The sequence below is a fragment of the Salmo trutta genome, chromosome 8, assembly GCF_901001165.1.
Source record: "Salmo trutta chromosome 8, fSalTru1.1, whole genome shotgun sequence".
Classification (NCBI taxonomy): Eukaryota; Metazoa; Chordata; class Actinopteri; order Salmoniformes; family Salmonidae; genus Salmo; species Salmo trutta.
Window position 1 is genome coordinate 45,846,900 of NC_042964.1, and position 26,537 is coordinate 45,873,436.

General features: G+C 44.9%; 1 protein-coding gene across 1 annotated transcript in view; it reads right to left on the reverse strand.

Annotated features, from left to right (window-relative positions):
• The window catches only part of LOC115199103 (staphylococcal nuclease domain-containing protein 1), a 351,451-nt gene that overhangs the window by 35,515 nt on the left and 289,399 nt on the right, over positions 1–26,537 (reverse strand). The window contains exons 19-21 of the mRNA XM_029761673.1: positions 9,723–9,849; positions 6,438–6,507; positions 2,845–2,958 (exon numbers count right to left, since the gene is read on the reverse strand). Coding sequence (XP_029617533.1) covers positions 2,845–2,958; positions 6,438–6,507; positions 9,723–9,849 — 311 coding nt within the window. The remainder of the gene's footprint in view (positions 1–2,844; positions 2,959–6,437; positions 6,508–9,722; positions 9,850–26,537) is intronic.

Sequence of the window (26,537 nt, forward strand, 5' to 3'; positions counted from 1 at the left end):
GATCTTAGCTATGTGATCCCTACTCAGACAAACCATGTGTTTTGATCGTAGCTATGTGATCCCCACTCAGACAAACCATGTGTTTTGATCTTAGCTATGTGATCCCCACTCAGACAAACCATGTGTTTTGATCTTAGCTATGTGATCCCTACTCAGACAAACAATGTGTTCTGATCTTAGCTATGTGATCCCTACTCAGACAAACCATGTGTTCTGATCTTAGCTATGTGATCCCCACTCAGACAAACCATGTGTTCTGATCTTAGCTATGTGATCCCCACTCAGACCAAACCATGTGTTCTGATCTTAGCTATGTGATCCCCACCCAGACAAACCATGTGTTTTGATCTTAGCTATGTGATCCCCACTCAGACAAACCATGTGTTTTGATCGTAGCTATGTGATCCCCACTCAGACAAACCATGTGTTCTGATCTTAGCTATGTGATCCCCACTCAGACAAACCATGTGTTCTGATCTTAGCTATGTGATCCCCACTCAGATCATTATGGGCTTCTGAGAAATCCCGGGTTTTAACAGAGTTACAACACTGCTGTAACACTAAAGCACTTCAGAGTGCTTGACATAGTAAAAACACAGGCTGTTGAGTCAGACACACCCAGATACACAGACCTAGAGAGGTTATAAAGACTAGGGCTCTCAAACACACTCTGCCCGGTTATTGGTGTGTGTGTATATATATATATACACACACACACTGTACAGTATGTATATACACTGCGCATACTTAAGCCATAAGGCCCAAGGGGGTGTGGTATATGGCTAATAAAGCACGGCTAAGGGCTGTTCTCATGCGCAACGCGGAGTGCCTGGATACAGAACATAGCCGTTGTATATTGGCCATATATAACAAACCCTGAGGTGCCTTATTGCTATTATAAACTGGTTACCAACATAATTAGAGCTGCAACAATAAATGTTTTGTCATACCCATGGTATACGGTCTGACATACCACGGCTGTCAGCCAAATCAGCATTCAGGGCTCGAACCACCCAGTGTATAAAAAACTAAGAACAACTGCTCTTTCCACGGCAGACTGACCAGGTGAATCCAGGTGAAAGCTATGATCCCTTATTGATGTCACTTGTTAAATCCACTTCAATCAGTGTAGATGATGTGGAGGAGACGGGTTAAAGAAGGATTTAAAGCCTTGAGACATGGATTGTGTGTGTGCCATTCAGAGGGTGAATGGGCAAGATAAAAGATTTAAGTGCCTTTGAATACGGTATGGTAGTAGGTGCCAGGCGCACCGGTTTGTGTCAAGAACTGCAACACTGCTGGGTTTTTCACACTCAACAGTTTCCCGTGTGTATCAAGAATGGTCCACCACCCAAACGACATCCAGCCAACTTGACACAACTGTGGGAAGCATTGGAGTCAACATGGACCAGCATCTCTGTGGAATGTGTTCGACACCTTGTAGAGTCCATGACTGGATGAATTGTAGCTGTTCTGAGGGAAAAAGGGTGTGCAACTCAATATTAGGAAGGTGTTCCTCATATTGAGTCCACCTGTGTGCAATCTAAGTGTCACATAATCTGTCACATGATCTCAGTATATATATACACCTGTTCTGAAAGGCAGAGTCTGCAACACCACTAAGCAAGGGGCTAATGCAAGCAGCACTATGAAGACCGAGAAGCTCTCCAAACAGGTCAGGGACAAAGTTGTGGAGAAGTACAGATCAGGGTTGGGTTATAAAGAAATATCAGAAACTTTGAACATCCCACGGAGCACCATTAAATCCATTATTAAAAAATGGAAAGAATATGTCACCACAACAAACCTGCCAAGAGAGGGCTGCCCACCAAAACTCACAGACCAGGCAAGGAGGGCATTAATCAGAGGCAACAAAGAGACCAAAGATAACTCTGAAGGAGCTGCAACGCTCTACAGCGGAGATTGGAGTATCTGTCCATAGGACCACTTTAAGCCGTACACTCCACAGAGCTGGGCTTTACGGAAGAGTGGCCAGAAAAAAGCCATTGCTTAAAGAAAAAAATAAGCAAACACGTTTGGTGTTCACCAAAAGGCATGTGGGAGACTCCCCAAACATATGGAAGAAGGTATTCTGGTCAGATGAGACTAAAATGTAGCTTTTTGACCATCAAGGAAAATGCAATTTCTGGCGCAAACCCAACACCTCATCTCCCCGAGAACACCATCCCCACAGTGGTGGTGGCAGCACCATGCTGTGGGGATGTTTTTCATCGGCAGGGACTGGGAAGCTGGTCAGAACTGAAGGAATGATGGCGCTAAATACAGGGAAATTCTTGATGGAAACCTGTTTCAGTCTTCCAGAGATTTGAGACTGGGACGGAGGACAATGACCCTTAGCATAGTGCTAAAGCAACACTCGAGTGGTTTAAGGGGAAATTTAAATGTCTTGGAATGGCCTAGTCAAAGCCCAGACATCAATCCAATTGAAAATCTGTGGTATGACTTAAAGATTACTATACACCAGCGGAACCCATCCAACTTGAAGGAGCTGGAGCAGTTTTGCCTTGAAGAATGGGCATAAGAGACTTGCAGCTGTAATTTCTGCAAAAGGTGGCTCTACAAAGTATTGCCTTTTTTGGGGGGGAAATAGTTATGCACGCTCAAGTTCTTGTCTTATTTCTTGTTTGTTTCATAATACAAAATATTTTGCATCTTCAAAGTGGTAGGCATGTTGTGTAAATGAAATGATACAACCCCCCCACCCCCCCCAAATTTTTTTATTTTTAATTCCAGGTTGTAAGGCAACAAAATAGGAAAAATGCCAAGGGGGGTGAATACTTTCGCAAGCCACTTTATGTATGTGTCTGTGTGTAAAAAACTTACGTCTTGTGGGACCTGGATGTAGGCGAAGGTGTACTCAGTGGCTTGTGCGGCCAGGGTCCGGGTGCTGAAGGCCGGGGGAATGACAGCCAGGCGCGTGGACGGCACTATCTCTCTCTGTGGAGGTAGAGAGGTAGAGAGAGAGACAGGTTTTAACAGGCCTTTATTGCATCATGCAGAGCTTGGATGTGATGCGTCCTCAACAGAATCAAAGAGCGCAACACAGAAACACTACTGTATAGACCACTGCTGTTAGCCCAAATATTCAAAGACTGGGTCTGAAAGAGGAGAGAGAGAGAGAAAAAGAGAGAAAGAGAGAGAGAGATCAACAAAGAAAGAGAGAGATATGGAGGGATATCAACAGAGAGAGAGACAGAGAGATATGGAGGAATATCAACAAAGAGAGGGAGAGAGAGATGGAGGGTTATTGAGAAAGAGAGAGACAGAGAGAGAGATATGGATGGTTATTGAGAAAGAGAGAGACAGAGAGAGAGATATGGAGGGTTATTGAGAAAGAGATGGAGAAAGGGAGAGCCAGTCTAACTGAAGTCTCTTAGACCAGGGGTTTTCAAACTGGGTCCTGGGGTCCCCCCTGGGTGCATGTTTTGGTTTTTGCCCTAGCACTACACAGCTGTTTCAAATGATCACAGCTTGATGACAAGAAGGTTATCTGTGCACCGACAGAACTCACGATCCTCTCTCTGCTCTGCAGAGCCCTGATATAATAGCTAGAGATAACCAGTCGCTTCCACAAACCTCCTATCTGATAACAGAAGTGTCAAGACACTCAGGCAGTCAGTCTACTTTTGTCATTTTTCTCCAAAAACCAAGATGACGCAGCCACAAAACAACTGTAGACCAAAAGATTGAAGAACCCCACCTCGATCCATTCCTTTCATTTAGTTTCAATTGGAATGTTGGTTAAAAGGGGCATGTTCCAGGCACAGAGGGACACAGAGTACCATGGAAAACTCAGAGGAAGGCTGGGACAGAGGGAGGCTGGGACAGAGGGAGGCTGGGACAGAGGGAGGCTGGGACAGAGGGAGGCTGGGACAGAGGGAGGCTGGGACAGAGGGAGGCTGGGACAGAGGAAGGCTGGGACAGAGGGAGGCTGGGACAGGATTTAGGTCACACACAGAATGAGTGGGTAGTAGAAACGTGAGTTTGGAGTGAGGTAGGTGGACGTGATGCCCCTTGAGACAGACGCACGCAGACACACACATGCACAGACACACACTGGGGGTGTGGAATTAATATGGGACACCATCGGAGAGTAGAGGACATGTAAAAGCCTTAATGACCCATGGTTTAATAGGTGAATGTTTGGACTGCCCACACAGACAGGAAAAATGGGAGATTTATTTAAGCCATATAGTTTGATAGCGCATTAAATGTGGAAATTAAGACCAAATACAATGTGTTCTATGGTTATACGCAAATAACCGGGACGTAAATTAGGCCGGACGATTGGATTAGGATGGAAAGACACGTTGAAGATCTGAAGTTTGATATTTTAATAGAATATTATTGATGTAAAAAGCTAGACGGTGAATAATAACTGGGTGAGATGGAAAGAAAGAGAGAAAGAGATGGAGACAATATTCAAACGTGAGAACGAAAAAGAGAAATAGGGAATTATCTAAAAGGAGATTGAGCATGATGAGAGAGAGAGAAGAGAGGAAAGAAATGGAGGTAGAGAAAACGATAGAGAGAGGTAGAGAAAACGATAGAGGCTAGAGGGACAGAGGAGAGAGGAGAGGAGGAGCCAGAGAGATTAAAAACATAGATGAAGAGAGCTATAGAAAGAAAGAGGGAAAAAGGGAGAGAGAGAAAGCCATCCATAGCAGCAGCTTCCCAGTTGTTGTGGGGGCTCCCAGCCAGCTCAGAGAGAGAATCACACTTTCAGCAACATGCCAGGACGCATCGCGTCTGCCATACTCAGCCCTGGGCGCCCGCTATGAGGTCACCGGCCCGACGCACACAAAAGCACCGCACTGCACCATGGGTAATCTCCCATGGGGGGAGGGTCGGCTGGATGGGCCACTTTGTGGCGGTGGTACGACACAGATGTGCAGAGATGCGTACACACACACACAGACAGACATACGCAGTGCTTTCGTCATCCAGAGAATTTTGAAAGAGAGAAAAGGCCTGCAGAGCCATTTCCCAGAATAACAGCTCAGATAGGGATTATATTACTGGGAATATGGACCTCTGAAGACAGAAACAACAAAGCCTCAACTACATAGGACATGATTGATGCCCTGCTTGATGGCGCTGTACGGCTAAAGTTATTTTGGTTCTGGAAAAGTGATTCAAGTGAATCGCATTCAGCCACAGAGTTAGCCACAGAGTTAGCCACAGTTGGCCATTAACGAGGCTGGTGCTCGATGCTAACCTGATAGAGCATCATCTGAGTCAGAGTAAAGACATAGGACCATCCTTCAAAAGACCAGTGATAGTTCTTTAATGATGGCTACTTACCACTACACTTGTCGTTGTCGAGCTGAAGTCAGCTCCAAATGCATGTGGATCCACACACACAAACACACGGTCACACACACATGAACGGACACACACACACGAACAGGGACACACACACACGAACAGACACACACACACACGAACAGGGACACACACACACACGGTCACACACACATGAACAGACACAGACACACAGGCAGGCACACATGTAGAGAGGGATACAGCTATGAAGGTACTCACGTAGAGAGGGATACAGCTATGAAGGTACTCACGTAGAGAGGGATACAGCTATAAAAAGGTACTCACGTAGAGGGGGATACAGCTATAAAAAGGTACTCACGTAGAGAGGGATACAGCTATAAAGGTACTCACGTAGAGAGGGATACAGCTATGAAGGTACTCACGTAGAGAGGGATACAGCTATGAAGGTACTCACGTAGAGAGGGATACAGCTATAAAGGTACTCACGTAGAGAGGTATACAGCTATAAAGGTACTCACGTAGAGAGGCATACAGCTATAAAGGTACTCACGTAGAGAGGGATACAGCTATGAAGGTACTCACGTAGAGAGGGATACAGCTATGAAGGTACTCACGTAGAGAGGGATACAGCTATAAAAAGGTACTCACGTAGAGGGGGATACAGCTATAAAAAGGTACTCACGTAGAGAGGGATACAGCTATAAAGGTACTCACGTAGAGAGGGATACAGCTATGAAGGTACTCACGTAGAGAGGGATACAGCTATAAAGGTACTCACGTAGAGAGGGATACAGCTATAAAGGTACTCACGTAGAGAGGGATACAGCTATAAAGGTACTCACGTAGAGAGGGATACAGCTATAAAGGTACTCACGTAGAGAGGGATACAGCTATGAAGGTACTCGCGTAGAGAGGGATACAGCTATAAAGGTACTCACGTAGAGAGGGATACAGCTATGAAGGTACTCACGTAGAGAGGGATACAGCTATGAAGGTACTCACGTAGAGAGGGATACAGCTATAAAGGTACTCACGTAGAGAGGGATACAGCTATGAAGGTACTCGCGTAGAGAGGGATACAGCTATAAAGGTACTCACGTAGAGAGGGATACAGCTATGAAGGTACTCACGTTGCCATAGTCGATGTAGAACACATGGACCTTTGCTGGGGATTGAACTTTCTCCACCCGGGCTCTGTACCTTTAGAGAGGTAAGTGAAAGAACAGATGGAGGGGAAGATGAGAGAGGGAAAGAAAGGTGAGAATTGAAAGAAAGAGAGATGGAGATAGAGAGTAAGAGTAAGAGTGATAGAGATGGAGAGAGAAAGGAGAGAGAATGAATGGAGAGAGAGAAAGGGGAGAGAGAGAAGATGAGAGAGAAAGAAAGGAGAGAGAGAAGATGAGAGAGAGAAAGGAGAGACAAGATGAGAGAGAGAAAGGGGAGACAGAGAAAGGGGAGAGAGAGAAGATGAGAGAGAGAAAGGGGAGACAGAGAAAGGGGAGAGAGAGAAGATGAGAGAGAGAAAGGGGAGACAGAGAAAGGGGAGAGAGAGAAGATGAGAGAGAAATGAGAGAGAAATGAGAGAGGGAGGAACAAGGAGATGAGTAAATCATTCCATTCTTATTTCCCAGGAGAGCTGCTGTGGTGGTGGATATGTCTGTAGTGATAAGGTCTTTGAGGAGAGAGAGATCCTATGGGATTTGAAATGTTTCATTTCAGACAGGCCACTGTATAGAAACAGAGGGAATTATATTGGCCTGTATGACTTGTTCATTTCAAGAGGTGTGTGAGAAATCACGTCTACAATCTAAGCCTACAGTACCAGAAAAGCACATTATCAAAAACAAAAAGTACTGAAGCTAATTGGTGAAGTGCATTGTGGAATAGCTCAGTGGGAGGGAGAGGCGAGTCAAAGAGCCTGTCAATCACTGTGTGGCCCACATCACCCACATTAACCTGAGGAGGAGAGGAGAGAGAGGATGGACAGAAGGAGAAAACAAACGCTACTAACAATTAGGCAACGGTGGAGTGGACACAACAGGGGAGAGAGACAGAATGATGAGAGAGAGGAGAGAGATAGAAAGAGACAGAATGACAGACGCAGACTCATTCAGAACTCCTCAGTGGCTGCATTCAACAGGCCTTGAAAGGAACCCAACCCTAATTAGTCTTTAATAAAACCAGCAAACCTCCCTCCCTCCCTCCCTCCCTCTCAGAATAAAGAAGTACAACACTCACTATGGTTGGCAATTACCTCAACGAATAACAGAACAACAGGTCCCAGAAGAAACACTAAAACAAAAAAATGATTTTGCATAAAAAGGAAGAAGCGCTGCTTTTCCTGGATAGGAGTAACAATAGACTGGTGCTCTCCATACAAAACAGCCACAGGGAGATTAAGAAGTACGAGTGAACAAGAAGATAACATTTTAAATGAAATCCCAGCCACTGCATCTCACAGATGGCTCTTTGAAAGCGCTCCTCAACTATCGCTGGCGGATGCGAAAACTTAAAAGTTTTTGTTCCCAGAAGTTGAGTGAGGGGAGAGGGGGAGGGAGATGATGAGCTGTCCACCTGGCTAGGGAGGGGTGAGTCTCTATTTTTAATATCAGTTTGGCATTTCCCTTCTCTCCCTCTCCCCCTCCTTCCCACCGTCTCTCTCTCGGTCACCTCCTTGACGGGGCCCAAAGTCACAGCAGACACCCGGTGGTGCCCACCCGACGCACTTCTGTCCCCGCCACCATCTGTAAACTTCACCGGCAACATCCGGTGTACCGGCTGGGTTGACGAGGGCTCAACACCTCTACAAAGCTCTGTTCTAAAAGGGGCCCTCTTAAAAACCAGGGCCGTTCAGGAGCCATGACTTTGTGATGTCCCTTTTATCGCTGGGCAGATTTAAAATCAGAAACAGTATAAACAAAGGGTAGATAAATAGGTAGGAAGCTTTGTATTTTGGAGAGTTGATACGTGGCCTTTATAAACGTCAAAGGTCTATATAAGAATAGGTCCAGGCAAAAAGCCAATTAGAGAGGGTGTGGGTTACTCACATCCAGGTTAAGGGCGGAGCTTATCAGTTGCTCTAATACGACCCTCTAATGTACATTTTGGCTGAACCCAACTGCCAACTATTAGCCCCAACTTGGGCACTAGTCATAAGGAAAGGGGATTGATTCGGCACTAGCCATAAGGAAAGGGGATTGATTGGGCACTAGCCATAAGGAAAGGGGATTGATTGGGCAATAGCCATAAGGAAAGGGGATTGATTGGGCACTAGCCATAAGGAAAGGGGATTGATTGGGCACTAGCCATAAGGAAAGGGGATTGATTGGGCACTAGTCATAAGGAAAGGGGATTGATTGGGCACTAGTCATAAGGAAAGGGGATTGATTGGGCACTAGCCATAAGGAAAGGGGATTGATTCGGCACTAGTCATAAGGAAAGGGGATTGATTGGGCACTAGCCATAAGGAAAGGGGATTGATTGAGCACTAGTCATAAGGAAAGGGGATTGATTGGGCACTAGTCATAAGGAAAGGGGATTGATTGGGCACTAGCCATAAGGAAAGGGGATTGATTGGGCACTAGCCATAAGGAAAGGGGATTGATTGGGCACTAGTCATAAGGAAAGGGGATTGATTGGGCACTAGCCATAAGGAAAGGGGATTGATTGGGCACTAGCCATAAGGAAAGGGGATTGATTGGGCACTAGTCATAAGGAAAGGGGATTGATTGGGCACTAGTCATAAGGAAAGGGGATTGATTGAGCACTAGTCATAAGGAAAGGGGATTGATTGGGCACTAGTCATAAGGAAAGGGGATTGATTGGGCACTAGCCATAAGGAAAGGGGATTGATTGGGCACTAGCCATAAGGAAAGGGGATTGATTGGGCACTAGCCATAAGGAAAGGGGATTGATTGGGCACTAGTCATAAGGAAAGGGGATTGATTGGGCACTAGCCATAAGGAAAGGGGATTGATTGGGCACTAGTCATAAGGAAAGGGGATTGATTGGGCACTAGCCATAAGGAAAGGGGATTGATTGGGCACTAGTCATAAGGAAAGGGGATTGATTGAGCACTAGTCATAAGGAAAGGGGATTGATTGGGCACTAGTCATAAGGAAAGGGGATTGATTGGGCACTAGCCATAAGGAAAGGGGATTGATTGGGCACTAGCCATAAGGAAAGGGGATTGATTGGGCACTAGCCATAAGGAAAGGGGATTGATTGGGCACTAGCCATAAGGAAAGGGGATTGATTGGGCACTAGCCATAAGGAAAGGGGATTGATTGTAGGACCAATAGCTCTCTCTTTAACAGAAATATCAGTTCCAAGACCTCAACATAGGGTCAAGTATTTTACTACACATTAAAAGGGAGACATTGCAGCACCATGTGACAGAAAGACAAAACACGTACCACTCTCCGTCGGCGGAGAAATTGGCGATGCAGTAGTCCCCTCGGCGGGCGGCGTATGAGCCCTCCACTGGGGGCTGGGCGGCGATCTCTGCCCTCATGGTCTCCATCAGGTTCTCTAGCTGGGTGCCTGAGGGGCGGGGAGAGAGAGAGAGAGAGGGAAGTGGAGGAGGAGCATGGACTGCTTCACTTTTGGTCTCTGTTTGAATACATTGAGTCCATTCCTGTTAGCGTAGAGCCTGGTTGGAATAGTTTGAAAATAAATGTAAAGTATTTGGAACACGCATCTCTTCCTTGCAGTAATCACTAATCTACCATGATTGGATAGGTGAAAGTGATGGTTCCACTACAATGCTTTGACCAATAACGTCACATTAAATCAGTGATTTGTCCAAGGACAAGCGATAGGTGACGGAGACATTTTCCATTTCTACAAACAGGCCCTTTGACTAGATGCCAAAGGTGTTAGTATTTGGCTCATATCCCATGTATCACTGTTGAGCCATACAGCGCTCTGCCCCAAAATGGACGCCCGATCGCAGTAACCACCATGGGGAAATTGGTCCTCTCCGTTTCCTGTAATCATTATCACTGCATTATCACCATGTCACAAATGCTAAATAATCCTATTTCTACTAGCATTACCATCAGTGGAGACAGTAAAGAGATTGCTCTCTGTGACATGTGTTTACCAGTCATCAACCCATTATCGTCTATGGGAGAACTATTAGATGGAGATTCCAGAAAATGTGGCGGTGGATAATATCCATGTTTTGAAGAGGATGATAAGAGCCTCAGACTGTGTGGATTCAGACTGCAATCACTAGTCGAGTCATTTTCGCTCAGCAGTAACAAATGGCTAGCTGTCAGGGCTGATGGCTCGGAGTGTGTGTGAAGAAGTATGGGATGTGTGTGCGTGCGTGTGTGAGAGAGAGTGTGAAGAGAGTGCAGATCGCTTACTCCAGCTAGTTTAGCAAAGTGCCCGATTGTTGAAATTACATGGTGATTTCTTGACAACCTATTCCCATTGATTTCCCCTTGGGCAATGTAACAACCAGGGCTATACATTGACTCAATAAAAAAAGAATGGCCCTTCGTCTGCACAGTAAGTGTGTGTGCGTGGGGGGGGGGGATGTGCCATGGAGGAGCTCCTCCACTGCATTACCAATGCTACTGAACGGGGGAGGTGTATGTGTGTGGGGGGGGGGGGCAGCTTAATGTGTGTTGTGATCAAACAAACACCTCAAAGGCAAAGCCACATTAAACGAACGAACAAGCCACATCACACACACACACACACACACACACACACACACACACACCACTGCTCCTCTCCCCCCTCTCTCCCTCCCCAACAGCTCAGAGCTGTTATTGTGATGTTATTCTGGCATGCATCAGAGCGTTTGTTTAAAAAAACGAGGGAATATTAAAAGTTAAAAAGAGAGTGAGCAGCCAGCTAGCGCTTAGCCAGCTACCTTAACATGATGTCATGTACGCTAAACAGGAGTGAAAACAGGAGGCTTGCGGAGGGGGGTTAGGGGAGGTAAGGTAAGAGGGGAGGAGGGTGTGTGTGTGTGAGAGGGGGTGTGTGTGTTTGTTGTGGGGTTTGGGGAGAGGAACGTGGCGTCCACCCTCCTCACTACCCATCCACTGGCACCCTGATGGCTAATGACTGCTATTTGAGGGGAGCGAGGAGCGCGCGCCCGCACAGACACACTCAAACACACGCTTGAGAGAGGCATCAGTGTTTTGTAGGAGCAGCAGATTAAAGGAAACACGTCAGATAAACAACCTTACCCCCCAACACTCCCGTCTATCCCAGAGGTACAGCTCAGATCAACAACCCTACCTCCCCAACCCTCCCATCTATCCCAGAGGTACAGCTCAGATAAACAACCCTACCCCCCAACCCTCCCATCTATCCCAGAGGTAAAGCTCAGATAAACAACCCTAACCCCCCAACCCTCCCATCTATCCCAGAGGTACAGATCAAATAAACAATCCTACCTCCCCAGCCCTCCCATCTATCCCAGAGGTACAGATCAGATAAACAATCCTACCCCCCAACCCTACCATTTATCCCAGAGGTACAGCTCAGATCAACAACCCTACCTCCCCAACCCTCCCATCTATCCCAGAGGTACAGCTTAGATCAACAACCCTACCTCCCCAACCCTCCCATCTATCCCAGAGGTACAGCTCAGATAAACAACCCTACCCCCCCAACCCTCCCATCTATCCCAGAGGTACAGCTCAGATAAACAACCCTAACATCTATCCCAGAGGTACAGCTCAGATCAACAACCCTACCCCCCCAACCCTCCCATCTATCCCATAGGTACAGCTCAGATAAACAACCCTACCTCCCCAACCCTCCCATCTATCCCAGAGGTACAGCGCAGATCAACAACCCTACCCCCCATCTATCCCAGAGGTACAGCTCAGATAAACAACCCTACCTCCCCAACCCTCCCATCTATCGCAGAGGTACAGCTCAGATCAACACCCCTACCCCCCCAACCCTCCCATCTATCCCAGAGGTACAGCTCAGATAAACAACCCTACCCCCCCAAACCTCCCATCTATCCCAGAGGTACAGCTCAGATAAACAACCCTAACCCCCCAACCCTCCCATCTATCCCAGAGGTACAGATCAAATAAACAACCCTAACCCCCCAACCCTCCCATCTATCCCAGAGGTACAGCGCAGATCAACAACCCTAACCCCCCAACCCTCCCATCTATCCCAGAGGTACAGATCAAATAAACAACCCTACCTCCCCAACCCTCCCATCTATCCCAGAGGTACAGCGCAGATCAACAACCCTAACCCCCCAACCCTCCCATCTATCCCAGAGGTACAGATCAAATAAACAACCCTACCTCCCCAACCCTCCCATCTATCCCAGAGGTACAGCGCGTGACGGCCGTGTTACCGTAGTAGCGCACCACATCAGTTGCCGTAGTTGCTGCTGTGCAGCGCTGTGGCCTGCCTGTCAGCGCTCTGGCTGCCGGCGGAAGATTTATTCATCTAATTAAAAAAGTTTGAGAGAGAGCGACTTCCTCCTTCCCCAGCCAGGAGTGGTAGTGGTAATGGTGTGTGTGTGAGTGAGTGTGCGTGCGTCTTTGCCTGGGTCGCGCGGCGTGCTCCACTTTGGGCCCGGAGAGATTTGATTAAATAATAAATAAGCTAAGAGGGAGTCCTCTCCAATCGCTATATAAAGCTTTAATGGAAACACTTCATTTAACCTAATTAATACCAGAGACCTGGCATTACTGTGGAGGGGAAGGTACAGGAAGGAAGTAGGGTACAGAACACATGATGTAGCAGAGGACTGGCATTACTGTGGAGGGGAAGGTACAGGAAGGAGGTAGGGTACAGAACACATGATGTAGCAGAGGACTGGCATTACTGTGGAGGGCAAGGTACAGGAAGGAGGCAGGGTACAGAACACATGATGTAGCAGAGGACTGGCATTACTGTGGAGGGGAAGGTACAGGAAGGAGGTAGGGTACAGAACACATGATGTAGCAGAGGACTGGCATTACTGTGGAGGGGAAGGTACAGGAAGGAGGTAGGGTACAGAACACATGATGTACCAGAGGACTGGCATTACTGTGGAGGGGAAGGTACAGGAAGGAGGTAGGGTACAGAACACATGATGTAGCAGAGGACTGGCATTACTGTGGAGGGGAAGGTACAGGAAGGAAGTAGGGTACAGAACACATGATGTAGCAGAGGACTGGCATTACTGTGGAGGGGAAGGTACAGGAAGGAGGTAGGGTACAGAACACATGATGTAGCAGAGGACTGGCATTACTGTGGAGGGGAAGGTACAGGAAGGAGGTAGGGTACAGAACACATGATGTACCAGAGGACTGGCATTACTGTGGAGGGGAAGGTACAGGAAGGAGGTAGGGTACAGAACACATGATGTACCAGAGGACTGGCATTACTGTGGAGGGGAAGGTACAGGAAGGAAGTAGGGTACAGAACACATGATGTAGCAGAGGACTGGCATTACTGTGGAGGGGAAGGTACAGGAAGGAAGTAGGGTACAGAACACATGATGTAGCAGAGGCCTGGCATTACTGTGGAGGGGAAGGTACAGGAAGGAAGTAGGGTACAGAACACATGATGTAGCAGAGGACTGGCATTACTGTGGAGGGGAAGGTACAGGAAGGAAGTAGGGTACAGAACACATGATGTAGCAGAGGACTGGCATTACTGTGGAGGGGAAGGTACAGGAAGGAAGTAGGGTACAGAACACATGATGTAGCAGAGGACTGGCATTACTGTGGAGGGGAAGGTACAGGAAGGAAGTAGGGTACAGAACACATGATGTAGCAGAGGCCTGGCATTACTGTGGAGGGGAAGGTACAGGAAGGAGGTAGGGTACAGAACACATGATGTAGCAGAGGACTGGCATTACTGTGGAGGGGAAGGTACAGGAAGGAGGTAGGGTACAGAACACATGATGTAGCAGAGGACTGGCATTACTGTGGAGGGGAAGGTACAGGAAGGAGGTAGGGTACAGAACACATGATGTAGCAGAGGACTGGCATTACTGTGGAGGGGAAGGTACAGGAAGGAGGTAGGGTACAGAACACATGATGTAGCAGAGGACTGGCATTACTGTGGAGGGGAAGGTACAGGAAGGAGGTAGGGTACAGAACACATGATGTAGCAGAGGACTGGCATTACTGTGGAGGGGAAGGTACAGGAAGGAGGTAGGGTACAGAACACATGATGTAGCAGAGGACTGGCATTACTGTGGAGGGGAAGGTACAGGAAGGAGGTAGGGTACAGAACACATGATGTAGCAGAGGACTGGCATTACTGTGGAGGGGAAGGTACAGGAAGGAGGTAGGGTACAGAACACATGATGTAGCAGAGGACTGGCATTACTGTGGAGGGGAAGGTACAGGAAGGAGGTAGGGTACAGAACACATGATGTAGCAGAGGACTGGCATTACTGTGGAGGGGAAGGTACAGGAAGGAGGTAGGGTACAGAACACATGATGTAGCAGAGACCTGGCATTACTGTGGAGGGGAAGGTACAGGAAGGAGGTAGGGTACAGAACACATGATGTAGCAGAGGACTGGCATTACTGTGGAGGGGAAGGTACAGGAAGGAGGTAGGTTACAGAACACATGATGTAGCAGAGGACTGGCATTACTATGGAGGGGAAGGTACAGGAAGGAGGTAGGGTACAGAACACATGATGTAGCAGAGGACTGGCATTACTGTGGAGGGGAAGGTACAGGAAGGAGGTAGGTTACAGAACACATGAGATCGCTGTATGTACTCTATGCCATAAGAATTAAGGCCTGAAATACTGTGATGATAACCCACTTTGTACCGTTCAAGAACCACAATGTACACAGCCAAAACACACAATGAGACTGAGTACACACTCGTAGAGTAACACACAAAAAACATGTTGGAGAGCAAATGTGCGCACACCCCCCATACGTGATAACTCCAGACAGAGCTGTAATCTCTGTAGTATGCAACAGTAACCATCATTTACACATACACAGTGCCTTCGAAAAGCATAAAGACCTCGACTTTTTCCACATTTTGTTACGTTACAGCCTTATTCTAAAATGGATTAAATCGTATTTTCCCTCATCAACCCACGTGGACACAATCCAGCATAATGACAAAGCAAAATAGGTTTACAGACATTTTTGTAAATGTATGCAATAAAAAAATAACTGAAATATGACATTTACATAAGTATTCAGATCCTTTACTCAGGACTTTGTTGAAGCACATTTGGCAGCGATTACAGCATTGAGTCTTATTGGGTATGATGTTACAAGCTTGGCACAGCTGTACTTGGGGAGTTTCTCCCATTCTTCTCTGCTGATCTTCTCAAGCTCTGTCAGGTTGGATGGGGAGCAGGCAGCACAGCTATTTTCAGGTCTCTCCAGAAATGTTCGATCGGGTTCAAGTCCAGGCTCTGGCTAGGCCACTCAAGGACATTCAGAGACTTGTCTCGAAGCCACTCCTGCATTGTCTTGACTGTGTTGTCATGACGTTGGCCTGTGGGTAAGGTTTATGACCCCCCATAAATACCTTTCTCCCTTCCCTCTCTCTCTGACTCTACTGAAGGACTCTTGAATAACCTTTGTTAAACATAGAGAGTCTGGGAACATCAAACAAGTGGGGGGAAAGGAACCATATTTCGGTAATAGAACCAGTTGAAAATATGCGTTGGCACTTAAAACCTCTTGGCGTACCCCTAGGATAGGGGACGCTAAAGCGATTTTTGAAAAAAAATTGTGCCCATTTTAAACGGCCCCCTACTCAAACTCAGAAGGTAGGATATGCATATAATTAATACTTGTGGATAGAAAACACCCTAAAGTTTCTAAAACTGTTTGAATGGTGTCTGTGAGTATAACAGAACTCATATGGCAGTCAAAACCCTGAGACCGATCGTAACAGGATGTGGAATTCTGAATTGTGGACTCAACTTCACATCTTTGCCTATTAATCACACCGTGAGCTATGGTTCATTGAGCACTTCCTATTGCTTCCACTAGATGTCCCCAGTCTTTACAAAGTGATTTGAGCCTTCTACTGTGGAAACTGAATGAATGAGACACTGTTGAAATTGGTCACGAGGAGGGCCATCACCATTATGACGCCGGCGGCCCTGTCTACCCTCCCCTTTCGAAACGTTTTGAAACACAATACAATCGTCCCCCTCGAATCTTATTGGCTCTCTTGTTGAAACAGGCCCTGAAGATTTATGTTATACAACGTTTGACATGTTTGAACGAACCTAAATGGGAAAAAAATGCATTTTCTCGAAATAGCTGTCCCGTGGCCGACGGAGTATTTGGATCAGCCTTCAGACGCGCTAACAACAACAAGCTAATGGAACATAAAGGATTAACTTTTTCAAACGAAACTACATTTGTTGTGGACCTGGGATTCCAGGAAGTGCTTTCTGATGAAGACAACCAAAGGTAAGGGATTATTGACAATAGTATACAAGACTAGATGTGATATGCGATTGTTCCAAGATGGCGCAGACCTGTATTTACTAGGTAATTTTCTGAGTATCGCATCCCCTTTTATCGCAAAGTGTGATTACCCAGTAAAGTTATTTTTAAATCTGGTATTACAGGTGCTTTCAAGAGATATTCATCTATAAATCTTAGAATGACAATGTTACAATTTAAAAATGTTTTCGAATAGTAATTTAGTAAATTGTAGCACTGTTTCACTGGATGCATTTGAGGGAAAATAGTTAGTCAACGTCACGCGCCGATGTAAAATGCTGTTTTTAGATATAAATATGAACTTTATCGATCAAAAGAATGCATGCATTGTGTAACATGATGTCCTAGGTGTGTCATCTGATGTAGATTGTCAAAGGTTAGTGCTGCATTTAGCTGTTTTTTGGTTATTTGTGATGCATGTGGTTGGTCGGAAAATGGCTATGTGGCTACTTTGACGATATACTCCTCTAACATAATCTAATGTTTTGCTTTTACTGTAAAGCCTTTTTGAAATCGGACAACGTGGTTCGATTCAGGAGAGGTGTATCTATAAAACGATATAATTTGAAAAAAAAAATGAAAAAAAGAAATTATTACATTTTGTAATCATTTTTCGCTGGATGTCCAGGGGGTTAATGAATATGATGTCTGTTCGGTTGTCATCTGAGACATTATGACTGATGACAGGACGACATAAACTGTATCTGGGAAAGTCTACACATTATAGTCATCAGATTCACATGGAATTGTTGTTCAATTTAAATGCAATTTAGATGAAACTATTTGTGAAAAGATTAAATTTTAGCTTCCAAATGAGAGAATTGGGTTTTCATAAGGTTAGAGACCTGCTCAATCAGTGGCCCGCCCCTGTGAAGATACATGGGTTATAAACTATGAAACACACCCTTCTCCCCCTCCACTATATAAGCCCTTGACGAAAATGTAACCCGCTGTTCCGAGGACGATAGGATGACGGTTCATACATTAAAAAGGACTAACATGTCAACTACAGAACTAAGCCAACCTCAGCGTGAGCTTTGGTTGTGAATGGTATGAACTTTGAACTCTTATTCACTAAAGAAGTGAGACCTCCTAGCCGTTGAGTTAGCAACAGCAGCTGTAAACATGGACTAGGAAAGGACGGACGACGTATCCAGTCTAACACACAACGAAGATACTACAACATATATAATTTACCACCAGAGACATTCTTCCGAGGACAGGAAGATCTCTGTTGGCCAACACGGCCAGCATCTATGACCAACCTACCAAAGCGCAGCTCAGAGTAAATATTTATTGCATTTTCCTTTTCCAAATGGGCGGTAATTTAGAATGCATAAGATACTGTATTTACGATAGCACAGCTTCTCCCTTTGTTCCTCAGTCTTCCTGCTCTTTCATTCAAGCCCAACCCCCTCTCTTTGTGTAACAAGCCATCATACAGGTTCTGTCCACCAGGGATGTTTTCTGTATGACATCATTTGCATTCTGTGTATATGTAATTATGTGTGATTGGTTAGGTATTTAGTAAATAAATAATTAAACCCAATTTTGTATTGCTGATTCAACTTGTTAGCCAGGGTTTGTGAAGATAACCAAGAATTTACAACTTTCAGATGAGACTGAAATAAGGTGACGATTAATATTGACTGCCATTGATGTAAAATATTACTAGGTCTTTCAGAGTTTATTCGGAAGATAACAGCTCAATAAACACTCTTTCGTGGTGCCCCGACTTTCTAGTTAATTACATTTACATGATTAGCTCAATTAGGTAATATTAATTATAGAGAAAGGATTTTATAGAATAGCATGTCATATCACTTAATCCGGCATAGCCAAAGACACGACAGTGTGCTTATGGTCGTTGTCCTGTTGGAAGGTGAACCTTCGCCCCAGTCTGAGGTCCTGAGCCCTCTGGAGCAGGTTTTCATCAAGGATCGCTCTGTACTTTGCTTTGTTCATCTTTCCCTCGATCCTGACTAGTCTCCCAGTCCCTGCAGCTGAAAAACATCCCCAAGGCTTGACACTGCCACCATCATGTTTCACCGTAGGGATATAGCCAGGTTTCCACCAGACGTGATGCTTGGCATTCAGGCCAAAGAGTTCAATCTTGGTTTCATCAGACTTCTTCCACCTCATGGCTAGGTTTTTGCTCTGACATGCACTGTCAACTGTGGGACCTTATATAGACAGGTGTGTGCCTTTCCAAATCATGTCCAATCAATTGAATTTACCACAGGTGGACTCCAACCAAGTTGTAAAAACATCCAAAGGATGATCAATGGAAACAGGATGCACAGGAGCTCAATTTTGAGTCTCATAGCAAAGGGTCTGAATATTTTTGTAAATAAGGTACAGTTGAAGTCAGAAGTTTACATACACTTAGGGTGGAGTCAATTAAACTCATTTTTAAACCACTCCACAAATGTCTTGTTAACAAACTATATTTTTGGCAAGTCGGTTAGTGTAACGCTCTGACCTAAGAGAGCTGTTTTTTCTCTGTTTAGGTAGGTCAGGGTGTGACAGGGGGTGGGCATTCAATGTTGGTATTTCTATGTTATGGCCGGGTATGGTTTCCAATCAGAGGCAGCTGTCTATCGTCTCTGATTGGAAGCCATACTTAGGCAGCCTTTTTTCCCCTTGGTTTTCGTGGGTAGTTGTTTTCTGTTTTGTTGTATTTACCTGACAGAACTGCTGTCATTTTGTTTATTTTGTCTAGTGTTCATTTTCATTAAAATATAACGATGAGCACTCAACACGCTGCGCCTTGGTCTCCTCTATATGACGCCCGTTACAGTTAGGACATCTACTTCGTGCATGTCAAGTAATTTTTACAACAATTGTTTACTGACAGATTATTTCACTTATAATTCACAATTCCAGTGGGTCAGAAGTTTACATACACTAAGTTGAATGTGCCTTTAACCTCTCTTGGGTAGGGGGCAGTATTTTCACGGCCGGATGAAAAACGTACCCAAATGAAACGGCCTACTACTCGGGCCCAGAAACTAGAATATGCATATTATTAGTAGATTTGAATAGAAAAAACTCTGAATGATGTCTGTGAGTATAACAGAACTCATATGGCAGGCAAAAACCTGAGAAAAATCCAAACAGGAAGTGGGAAATCTGATGCTTGTAGTCTTTTCAAGTCATTGCCTTTACAGTATACAGTGACTTAGGAAGTGCAAAATGAACCCTAAGGCTTCCACTAGATGTCAACATTCTTTAGAACCTAGAACCAGGCTTTTGCAGTGAACAGAGAGCGAACAAGAAGGCCGGGAATTTGGTGACTCAGAAAATGACATGAGTTTTGTGGCGCGCCTTCACGTGATGAGGTAGCTGTGTTCCATAACGTTTTTCAAGACATTGGAATCGTCCGTTTGGAATATTATTGATGTTTATGTTAAAAAGGCCCTAAAGATTGATGCTATACAACGTTTGACATGTTTCAACGAATGTAAATAGAACTTTTTTTGACTTTTCGTTGTGAAATTTTGGGCGTGCTTCCTACATTTTGAGTAGCTTACTGAACGCGCAAACAACAAGGAGGTATTTGGACATAAATTATGGACTTTATCAAACAAAACAACATTTATTGTGGACCTGGGATTCCTGGAAGTGCCTTCTGATGAAGATCATCAAAGGTAAGTGAATATTTATAATGCTATTTATGATTTTAGATGACTCCAAAATGGCGGGTATCTGTATTGCCTGGTGTATATTTCTGAGCGCCGTACTCAGATTATTGCAGTGTGCTTTCCCCGTGAAGCTTTTTTGAAATCTGTCACAGCGGTTGCATAAAGGAGATGGTTATCTATAATTCTTTGAATAACAGTTTAATATTTTGTCAACGTTTATGATGAGTATATTTGTAAATTGTTGTGCTGATTCACCGTCGGTATTGGAGGCAAAATATTTTCTGAACATCACGCGCCATTGTAAAATGCTGTTTTTGTATATGAATATGAACTTTATCGAACAAAACATACATGTATTGTCTAACATTGAGTCCTAGGAGTGTCATCTGATGAAGATCGTCAAAGGTTAGTGAAAATTTTAGCTGAATTTCTGTTTTTTGTGACGTCCACAAGCCTGGTTCATCCTTGGGAGAAATTTCCAAATGCCTGAAGGTACCACGTTCATCTGTACAAACAATAAGTATAAACACCATGGGACCACGCAGCTGTCATACCGCTCAGGAAGGAGACGCATTCTGTCTCCTAGAGATGAACATACCTTGGTGTGAAAAGGGCAAATCAATCCCAGAACAACAGCAAAGGGCCCTGTGAAGATGCTGGAGGAACCAGGTACAAAAGCATCTATATCCACAGTAAAACGAGTCCTATATCGACACAACCTGAAAGGCCACTCAGCAAGGAAGAAGCAACTGCTCCAAAACCGCCATAAAAAAGCCAGACTACGGGTTGCAACTGGACATGGGGACAAAGATTGTTCTTTTTGGAGAAATGTCCTCTGGTCTGATGAAACAAAAATAGAACTGTTTCTCCATAATGACCATCGTTATTTTTGGAGGAAAAAGGGGGACGCTTGCAAGCCGAAGAACACTATCGCAACCGTGAAGCACGAGGATGGCAGCATCATGTTGTGGGGGTGATTTGCTGCAGGAGGGACTGGTGCACTTCAGAAAATAGATGGCATCACCATGAAGGAAAATTATGTGGATATATTGAAGCAACATCTCAAACCATCAGTCAGGAAGTTAAAGCTTGGTTGCAAATGGGTATTCCAAATGGACAATGACCCCAAGCATACTTCCAAAGTTGTGGCAAAATGGCTTAAGGACAACAAAGTCAAGGTATTGGAGTGGCCATCACAAAGCTGTGACCTCAATCCTATAGAAAATTTGTGGGCATAACTGAAAAAGCGTGTGCGTGCAAGGAGGTCTACAAACCTGACTCAGTTACACCAGCTCTGTCAGGAGGAATGGGCCAAAATTCACCTAACTTATTGTGGGAAGCTTGTGGAAGGCTACCCGAAAGGTTTGACCCAAGTTAAACAATTTAAAGGCAATGCCACCAAATACTAATTGAGTGTATGTAAACTTCTGATCCACTGGGAATGTGATGAAATAAATAAAAGCTGAAATAAATAATTTCACATTCTTAAAATAAAGTGGTGATCCTACCTGACCTAAGACAGGGAATTGTGAAAAACTGAGTTTAAATGTATTTGGCTAAGGTGTAGGCAAACTTCCGACTGCAACTGTATGTTTTTTTAATTTAACACATTTGCAAAAATGTCTAAAAACCTGTTTTCGCTTGGTCACTATGGGGTATTATGTGTAGATTAATGAGGAAACAAATTAATCCAATCCATTTTAGAATAAGACTGTAACGTAACGTGGAAAAGGGAAGGGGTCTGAATACTCTCCGAAGGCACTGTAGACTATGCTACATCCTATCCTATGAAAATCAGGGCAAGCACACAAACCCAAGAGTGGCCGGTGTGCTCATGAACCACCAATGTTAACTCTACCTTCCATGTTCTCCTATGAGATCCATCCTCCAGGCCAGGGTCCTCATATAACACCAGTGGGGTTTAAAGCCATCCATTAGGACATATGGCTGAGGTTACATAAGGAACAGTAGATCAGTACACGGCTGACAGCGTCCTAAATGGCACCATATTCCCTATGTAGTGCCCTAAGGGCCCTGGTTAAAAGTAGTGCACTATGTAGGGAATAGGGTAACATTCGGGAAGCAATCATCTCTATGGATCACTGATTTCCCAGTGTAGTTTCACTACTTGGTAGAAGCCCTAGATTCCCTCTAACTCCAGTGGTGCCAGATTGAGTCAGACACAACAGTACATGTAATGTCTGTCACTCTGAAGGTGGAGGATAAGACGCTGGTAGGGAGAAGGAACAGGGACCGTGTCTGTTACAGTGAACCTGCAGTCATGTTGATATTGACCAACGAGATGGTTCCGTTTCTTGGTGATGGTTGTAGGCAGTTCACAGAGAGGACTTAGTGCACACATAGCATAGCAAGCAACCCCCCCCCTCCACACACACACTTCAATCCTTCTACATTTCAAGTGCCATCCTGATTTAGTGGTGAACTTAAGCCTCTTAACTACTACATATTTCTCTGTGGGTTTGCTATCCATTATATAACACACACACCACAGGGCCAGGTGAGAAAGAACGATGACACTTGGTATTAGATTCAGCATGCAGCGCTGGGGTTCTGCAGCATTACAATCTCCCTACCTACTGCCAGTCAGTTTATGGCTGGTCATTTAAGGTGCAGATATCTTGGCCCAGCGTGACCTGTACTAGAGGGCACTGCTTTATTACACACATCTATGCATGCAGATTCCCTTCCAGGTGCAGGCTTGGGCGGTAATGCACACACAAGGGAATGGAGAAGCACACACACACTCACACACACAGAGTGAGAGAGGAACAAAGACAAATACACTAGCACTCTCTAGCAAGCATAGACAGACAGAGAGAGAGAGAGAGAGAGAGAGAGAGAGAGAGAGAGAGAGAGAGAGAGAGAGAGAGGAATTAAGACACATACATTAGCACTCTGGCAAGCATAGATGCACCCACACACAGGTAAACACACAGGCAAAGTGTTCCTTTTTTCAGCTTGAAAGAACATCATTCCAACCCAACCGATGTGTAACAAACATAAAACAGCCTACATCTCCCTCTGTCTGTTTGCATACACTGTGGAGAAATCTAAAGATAAACCCTGTGAGTGTCCAGTGAACCAACGCCTACAGTTAGTTTCCTGCATTCAGCAACCCAGAGAGATCTGCAACATGCATCTCTGGCAAAGCCAAATCAAGCTAGGAAGAATACCAGGAGACGTATGTAGTAAGGAGAGTCCCAGTTCCATGTTGGTTTGAAGAAAATAAAAAATAAAAATCTATGAATTTGTAGTCTCAGTGTAAGAAGCTAATAAGTCTCCAGTGTGACAGGCCTCGCTTTGTGTATTTGCTAGTGAGCAAAAGCACTGATCCACATAAAGCGAAGACTGTTTCAGATCTCTTTTCTCATCCTTCCCACACTTTTCTCTCACTCTGTTCTGTAATTTGTTTATGCGCCATTATGGCTGCAGCTGTTGGTAAATCATATATAATTACATTGTAAATGCTCCGCGCGGAACGGAGAAAGCGATTAGGCTTTAGAGAAGAGAAAATGATTTTAGGTGGGGTTGATTAAAATAACATTTGGCTGTGGTGTGGCGAATGAGTGGTACTAGCGGAAAGAAAACAAAAAGCAATGAAAACACTGGATCATGTTGTCCTCCGCACTCGACCGAAGGCCACGCGGAATCCTATTTGACCAAATCATTACCATCAACAACGGAAATCATCCCATCCAGAATGAAACAGAAGACCAGAGAACAGATTAGAGAATCACTGCTAAATGGTTACTAAAAAGCTAGGATAATTCCAATTCCCTTCCCAAATGAAGAAACTAAACACAAAATCACTGTTAAGCATTTTCCAAATTATGCAGAAACTCTAAGTCAGGACACCCAAAGAGAGAAAAAGGGGAACAAAAAAAACAACAACAGGAGAAGCGCAGAAAGAGGCAACATTTCACCAGCTGTAATCAGCTCAATATTCAAATGTATGAGACGCACGCAGCGGCATCTAGAAAGGAGCACATCCAGGGAAATGTGGAACTAACTTAAAAACAACACTTATTCTGGGAGGTCTCAGAAGACTCATTTCCATTTAGTACATGTTTTTTCCGGTGTCTTTATCAGATCTGCTATATACAGTGGGGGAAAAAAGTATTTGATCCCCTGCTGATTTTGTACGTTTGCCCACTGACAAAGAAATGATCAGTCTACAATTTTAATGGTAGGTTTATTTGAACAGTGAGAGAGAATAACAACAAAAAAATCCAGAAAAACGCATGTCAAAAATGTTATAAAATGATTTGCATTTTAATGAGGGAAATAAGTATTAGACCCCCTCCGAATCAGAAATATTTCTGGCTCCCAAGTGTCTTTTATACAGGTAACGAGCTGAGATTAGGAGCACACTCTTAAAGGGAGTGCTCTTAATCTCAGTTTGTTACCTGTATAAAAGACACCTGTCCACAGAAGCAATCAATCAATCAGATTCCAAACTCTCCACCATGGCCAAGACCAAAGAGCTCTCCAAGGTTGTCAGGGACAAGATTGTCGACCTACACAAGGCTGGAATGGGCTACAAGACCATCGCCAAGCAGCTTGGTGAGAAGGTGACAACATTTGGTGTGATTATTCGCAAATGGAAGAAACACAAAAGAACTGTCAATCTCCCTCGGCCTAGGGCTCCATGCAAGATCTCACCTCGTGGAGTTGCAATGATCATGAGAACGGTGAGGAATCAGCCCAGAACTACACGGGAGGATCTTGTCAATGATCTCAAGGCAGCTGGGACCATAGTCACCAAGAAAACAATTGGTAACACACTACGCCGTGAAGGACTGAAATCCTGCAGCGCCCGCAAGGTCCCCCTGCTCAAGAAAGCACATATACATGCCCGTCTGAAGTTTGCCAATGAACATCTGAATGATTCAGAGGACAACTGGTGAAAGTGTTGTGGTCAGATGAGACCAAAATGGAGCTCTTTGGCATCAACTCAACTCGCCGTGTTTGGAGGAAGAGGAGGAATGCTGACTATGACCCCAAGAACATCATCCACACCGTCAAACATGGAGGTGGAAACATTATGCTTTGGGGGTGTTTTTCTGCTAAGGGGACAGGACAACTTCACCACATCAAAGGGACGATGGACGGGGCCATGTACCGTCAAATCTTGGGTGAGAACCTCCTTCCCTCAGCCAGGGCATTGAAAATGGGTCATGGATGGGTATTCCAGCATGACAATGATGACCCAAAACACATGGCCAAGGCAACAAAGGAGTGGCTCAAGAAGAAGCCCATTAAGGTCCTGGAGTGGCCTAGCCAGTCTAAAGACCTTAATCCCATAGAAAATTTGTGGAGGGAGCTGAAGGTTCGAGTTGCCAAACGTCAGCCTCGAAACCTTAATGACTTGGAGAACATCTGCAAAGAGGAGTGGGACAAAATCCCTCCTGAGATGTGTGCAAACCTGGTGGCCAACTAGAAGAAACGTCTGACCTCTGTGATTGCCAACAAGGGTTTTGCCACCAAGTACTAAGTCATGTTTTGCAGAGGGGTCAAATACTTATTTCCCTCATTAAAATGCAAATAATTTTCTAACATTTTTGACATGCGTTTTTCAGGATTTTTTTGTTGTTATTCTCTCTCTCACAGTTCAAATAAACCTACCATTAAAATTATAGACTGATCATTTCTTTGTCAGTGGGCAAACGTACAAAATCAGCAGGGGATCAAATACTTTTTTCCCTCACTGTAGGCACTGGTGTCTGAACTAGCTTATTTTAGCAGTTGTAACGCTGCCGATGTGTGCATACGGTGTGTGTGCACGGGCAGTTTGAATGATGACACCAGGCTGACGCACACAGTGCTAACTCTACCTGCTAGTTAAATATGCATGAGGTTTGGACAGGCTTCATCCTCTGGGGGGACGGCGGCTTGTGTTAAAGAACTTCCAGGTGGGAACGGGAACAACACTGCTGATTGCAAACACACACACACACACACACACACACACACACACACACACACACACACACACACACACACACACACACACACACACACACACACACACACACACGAGCTGAATGATAACAGACAACCTACCCCAACACAGACAAAGGAGGTACTGGAGATGCGGGGGGAGAGATAAAATGGCTTTATGGGGAGCAATTT